Source organism: Meleagris gallopavo, chromosome Z (genome assembly GCF_000146605.3).
Source record: "Meleagris gallopavo isolate NT-WF06-2002-E0010 breed Aviagen turkey brand Nicholas breeding stock chromosome Z, Turkey_5.1, whole genome shotgun sequence".
In the NCBI taxonomy this organism is placed as follows: Eukaryota; Metazoa; Chordata; class Aves; order Galliformes; family Phasianidae; genus Meleagris; species Meleagris gallopavo.
Window position 1 is genome coordinate 16,060,424 of NC_015041.2, and position 5,976 is coordinate 16,066,399.

At 40.8% G+C, this 5,976-nt stretch overlaps 1 protein-coding gene across 1 annotated transcript in view; it reads left to right on the forward strand.

Moving 5' to 3' along the window:
• The window catches only part of SETD9 (SET domain containing 9), a 6,259-nt gene extending 604 nt beyond the window's left edge, over positions 1 to 5,655 (forward strand). The window contains exons 2-6 of the mRNA XM_031557247.1: positions 48 to 440; positions 1,262 to 1,385; positions 2,259 to 2,374; positions 3,557 to 3,662; positions 5,540 to 5,655. Coding sequence (XP_031413107.1) covers positions 48 to 440; positions 1,262 to 1,385; positions 2,259 to 2,374; positions 3,557 to 3,662; positions 5,540 to 5,627 — 827 coding nt within the window. The 3' untranslated portion in view covers positions 5,628 to 5,655. The remainder of the gene's footprint in view (positions 1 to 47; positions 441 to 1,261; positions 1,386 to 2,258; positions 2,375 to 3,556; positions 3,663 to 5,539) is intronic.
• The last annotated feature ends 321 nt before the right edge of the window (positions 5,656 to 5,976 follow it).

Consider the following 5,976-nt stretch of genomic DNA (forward strand, 5'->3'; position numbering starts at 1 on the left):
GAGGACAGCTGCTCTGTATCCTACTTAGAAAAGCCCAGTCTCATAAGATTTTCGCTTTCTTGTTCTTTACAGGACGCTTCGGTACGTTCCTGAAAGCTCCCAGGACAAAATAATCCCCGATGAAGACGTCTTAGAAACGCTGGTGAAAGTATTTACAGCGCTGCTTGTGAACGACTTGGGCAGGCAGGTGCCGGCGCTGTCGCTGCTGCCCACCGTTGGGCGGAGGTACGCGCAGTTACGGGCCGCCGAGCTGCAGCCGGACGCTGCGAGTTCGCGGAGCCGCCAGAGCCGGCAGGTGCTGCTCAGCCCGGAGGAGGTCCTGTTTCGGACGCTGGGGTTCAGCGTCACTCGGGACCGGAGCTCCCTGCCTTCTGCCGGGACCGGAGTCTTCGTTAGCAAAGGCTTTGTGCCGAAAGGGGCGGTTGTGGCCATGTATCCCGGTAATGAGGCTTTCTGATTGATTGACTTGTCATTTCCAACCGAAGAAATGCCGAAGTTCTGTGCTTTTATTTCACAGGTTTTGTTTCTGTAACAACAGCACAAGTTGGGATGGGGGAGGGTATTTCTGCGTACATTTTTGAAGAAAGCAAAGCATATCATAGGAGGGAGGGAATCTTATTTATAGGAAAATCAAACAAATGACCTTTCACTGTTCCAGATCTGAACGCTGCTGGAGAAGTTGTTCCAGATTCTTTAAACAGAAATGTGTGGGAACAGCTTGAGCAGTATAGATTAATTCCTTAGGGTTTCTGTTTTGTATGCATGCCTGAAAAAACGGCTCAGAGATATCCTGACAGGTGAGCAGACAGGTACCTCCTGGAGAGTGAAACTGAAGCCCTCGTTTACTGGAACTCTGCCATAAGCATCATTGCGAACATGCACTTCTCCACTCCTGCTGCTCATTCCTTGGAACTTTATTTGCTTATATTTCCGAAAACAATTTGTAATTCTGTCATTACTCTCTGAAGGAGATTGCTTGGCCATGATGCTTTATCTACCACTCTCAGACACTGTGCACGGACCTCCTTCATGCTTTCCTCCAGCGGCTTCCTTTTGGATTATCTCCACTGATGCAGATCTTTCTTATTGCAGAAAGATATATCTAAATGCTTGGAGGCTTTGAGTCGATGTCTTAGAGTCTCAGCTGGGAGAATTGATCTCACACCCCTCGTGTCACTTGAGTTTCTGTACAGAGGAGACTGGAAGATGTTTGCGTCCATTCTTATTTTCTTCTGAAATAATCATATCTGTCTTGCCACAGGTACAGTGTACAGAAAGCACGAGCCAATCTTTTTCCAGTCGCTTGGCAATCCGTTTATTTTTAGGTGCATCGATGGTATTCTTATTGATGGGAATGATAAAGGACTGTCAAGATCAGTGTACAGGTAAGCACTCAAACAGGGGGAATGGCATTCAAAATGGAATTTTAAAAGGTAGTACAGATAGCATCCATACTCTTGTCGTACCCTAGTTTGAGTTTTATTTGAAATTTTATCCACTTCTGTGTATCTCTTAAAACAGTGCAAGGGTAAGGGCTGCTGCTTGTGATGTTATATACCTGAGTCCCATCTGTAATGCCAACAAGAAGCATTTTGATGAAAGTGATGTTAAAGAGGTAATCTCTTACGATGAAAAGAGTTAATAGGGACAGAACATAGCAATTTTTTTTTTTATTAAATTCTCTTTAATGAAATCTGCTTAGTGTATGGTGAAAAATAGCTTCTGTATGGACTTGGTAACAACAAAAGGTGAGTCTGCCAACTCCATGTTGGGGCTGCAGATGGGCAGCACATGAGGGAGCAGCAGCCTTTGGAGTAAGCATGAAGCTGATTGGACTGCTCTATCTTATCTTAAATGCAACTTGCAGAATTCTTGTGGGGCAATTTCTGTGTTCTAATACCGCATGCAGATAAACTTAGTCACAAGCAAAAAAGACCTAAAATAAGGGCTAGCTGATATCGGCTTTGAAAGCCAAGAACAAATTTGTTGTTGGTACTGTAATGAGCCTTCACACCTTTGGAGATCAGCAATATGTATTGCTGTTCCTGTGATGATGTACATTTTTGGTATGGTGTTTCCACACATATTCTGCTGGCATCTGAGAGACACTGCATGCTAGTGGGAGGTTTAAATGTACTTTAAAGGTGTGAGCAAGGCATTGCTCTCCCTTCTTCCAGATGGCTGTTTCTACAGGTGGAAGCACACATCCTGTGGTAAGGAAGAAGTGGTGAAACGTGTTAATGCTGTGGTCCTTTCAGATCTTGCAGCTGGAGGGATCAGCTTGGCCCCTTTCAGATGAGCGATGTGAGCTGGCTCACGGCTGCTCCACAGAACCCACTGGCAGTGGGACAGTATGTGAACAACTGCTCCTACGGTAAGTTACTGCAAGGGTTGGCTTTGTCTGCGTGGGAATAGATTAGTTTGCAGGTAGTACACAGATACTGATGGGTGATGGGGAGCAGAAATGCTGCTTAAGATAAACACTCGGGAGATTGTTCGGGAGGTCTTCTGTCAGATCTGGGCATCAGAATCCTTCAGTACAACAACCCTTCAAATATCTGTGAGCTTTTCTTGCTGACTCCCTTCGTGTCTCCGTGAGGATAAGCAGAGTGAAAGGCATGCATCCCAAAATGCAAGTCAGTGAGAAAGGCTATCCGGCAAAAGACTTCTGGACTGAGGCAGTACACAGTTACAGATTGAGTTCCTCAGTACCATTCCATCAGACTGACTGAGAAAACCTCGCATGAAGTGACATCTTTTGTCACTGTACAGTTTGGCCTAGGATAATATAAGAAATAGATTAGAGGAACAGCATAAGAAAGGAATGTACAAGTTCTAATAATTAGTATTACAGCAGTGGGATGTGAAGAGAACTATTATATTTTTTTTCTGCCTTGCAGTATGTGTTGGCCCTTACATTTTTGGGGGTTTGAAACAACTGACTCATGCAGATGATCAAGGGGTATAGAAAGTTCAATGGCTGCTATACCTAGCCTGTAAGAGGCTTTCAGAGCTTGCATTATAACTGCTGCCCGTGCAATAGAGAGAAAGATTTCTAGAGTATGAACCACAGACTAACTGGCATGAAGACAAAGCTCTCACATTAATCTGTTTTTTCTAGACCTGACGTTCATGTAAAGAAAATTCTCTTGTTCTCCATGACTGTCTTTGCAACATAATTTGTCAAAATAATCGTAGACTCTGAATACTTTTTTTTTTTTTTAAACATTATAAGTAAATATTATAGATATCATCAACACTGTAAACTGTCCATGGTGCTGCATGTGCTTTACCCCCTCACATCTATCCTTATAGTCAGGTCATCCTGTTTATTGTAGTGAGGATAAAACAACCTTCAGAAGCTGGTTGTGTATCTTTTGTGCAAATTCAGAGCAGGACTCCAGATGAGTGTAGTAGCTCTTGTCAGGGGCATGCTTTTCAGACTTTGTGAAGCATCTGGTACCTTTGCAGTATTTACTTATTATTTTTACACACATCTTACACCTATCTAAGACTTACTGAGCACTATAGAATCATTTTTTTTCTTTTTTTCTAGAAAAAGCAGCCAATGTATGTTATCAGGAGTTTGATGTGCCAGGACATTTTCCTGTAGAACTGAAACAGTATCTTCCAAACATCGTCTACAGCCACGAGATAGAGAGGTTAGCAGTGAGTCAAAGAGCTGGTAGATTTGTGTGATACAAAGCATACTGCATGTGTGAAAAAGGAAAACGTTTGAAGGGAATATTAGTCCATGAGAAGATGGTAAGGAAGATTTACCTCTTTGAATAGATACATTCAAAGTAACTTACAAGACTATTCTTTCTGTTCTTTTTTTCTACGTGTTCCCAGAAGAGACCAATATAGCTCTGACTACACTATTTTACTATCAGTGATCGTACACACTACAATGGGATTTTCCAGAATCCCATTAAGCACTACTTATATTTCACTTATATAACAGTAATGAGGCTTTTCAGTATGTGTTTCAAATTTAGTTAGTAACCTGCAACCAATCAAAGCTCTTCTACGGCTGCTGAGACTTGAGCTTCTCACTCCTCTGTTCCAGGTTCTGCTTAGGGAACAGGTGAGGAATCTAAAAGGAATTTGTACTGAGACAAATTAAATGCTGTGCAGCATAAAGGCATATGCCTTCTGGTTATATTCTGCAATTAAGGCATTCTTGTTACAAACTGAAATTCCAGTTTTCGAACTTAAAATATTTTGAAAGCTTTGACAGATTTTTGGTTGGAGCTGTGAGAAAAAGTGACAATTAGATTAGTATTTGTATGGTGCTCTGTGGAAGAGAGTGTTCTGTACAATGACATAGTCAAGAATATCTTTCAAGCTGTGAAGAATTGAGTCATAATGTTGGTTCTGAATTTAAGCACTAAAGAATTTGCCCTTTTTGGTCCAGTTGCTCCTGTGGGAACCAGACAGTTCTCTTTATCTAAAGTTTGTGTAAGGTCTTCATAGACATTTCAGCCTTTTAATCTAATTCTGTTGCTATTTTAAAAGTCTGAAATCTGGTTGTTGAGAGTTATGGTGCATATTGGAAAAATGGTTCTGACTGATCATAGACTTTATTGAGGCAAGGTTAAATATGCACTTGTAAACTGCAGATAAATAAAGAAATGCCAGTAAAAAAAGAGGTGATATGAACTTTAACAAACCCTGGGTTTTGTACTTAAAGTATGAAAGGACAGTGAGGAAAATTAAGCTATGGGGCTGCTTCATGATGGGGAAATTTGCTGTCCTCCTTGTCATCTGTCCAAGAAAATATCGTCTTACCAGTTTTCCTGGTGCCCAGCTCCTAGAGAAGTGATCCCATCCTCTTTGTGCGTTCTTCTATCTGATGCTGATAAATACAGTTCTAATGACACTGCTAATCTAATTTTTAAACCATTCTCTATAGTAAAAGAGTTCTTAGCACTTATTTATCTTTGATGTTGGTTAATTTTCAGAATGGACTCATTAACTTTTTTAACAGTGGGGATTATTTGGAATGATGCCGTTCTTTCCTTTCATGTTCCTCAGAAGAATGTACCCTCTTTCCTGGTACAGATTTTCCAGCTCTAGGACATGATCATTTTCTTAATGACTCTTGCAGGAAATTACAGACAGATTACTAACTTGTTATATGAGAAGACTGTTCAGCAGCCACTGATTTCATCTTGGGGTTTATGGAAAGTTCACTCATTGCTGTGCATCCCAGCAGGTTATTTGTTGTAGTTCAGAGCTGTCTTTCTGGGTTTTGTTTCAGTGAGAGTGGGTTTAGCTGACTGATACATGTGAGTGTGCACATCTAAAAGAGTGTTTTCTGCTCTGTTAACTTTGCTGCATAATATACTTTCCTCTGTCTTGATTAATTTATTTCTTTTCTGAGTAATTGTGCAAATGGAAACATTATTTGCATACCCACACTGACTGCACTTTTTCTTGGCATTGGTTTTGATTCTGTTTGCCTATATTTCAGAGTTGTTTTCACACACTCCTTGCTATCTAATTGTGTATTTCCATGTTTTGCTTTTCTTTTCAGCCACCTGAGGTGTGTAGTGCTTGTCACTCTCAGAGACATCAAGCAAGGAGAAGAACTTTTTTCTAATTACTACACTATTGTCAATTGAAGTAATAAATTTTGAACTGTCAGTAAAATACTGTTTTTGTACCTCCTTCTTCATAAGCATTTTTACACAGCTGTAATTTCAACATTTAGAAATCAAGCTGCAGGCCTGTGTTTCCCTGAATTTCCCCACACTGGATGCAGTAGCGAAGGCTCATCTTGTTGGATTTGCAGCTAACTTGTATGTTTATTGCTTTTCAACTGTCTGTACAATGGCTTCAGCAAGTGAAAATGTTAAGTTAATGGCATTTAATCTTGTAGTTTTCATTAACTGTGCTGTGCTTTCATGCTGCAGGCTCCTCAACAGGATAAGGGAGAGAATGGGGGAAAAAGCTAAAATTTATGGGTTGAGA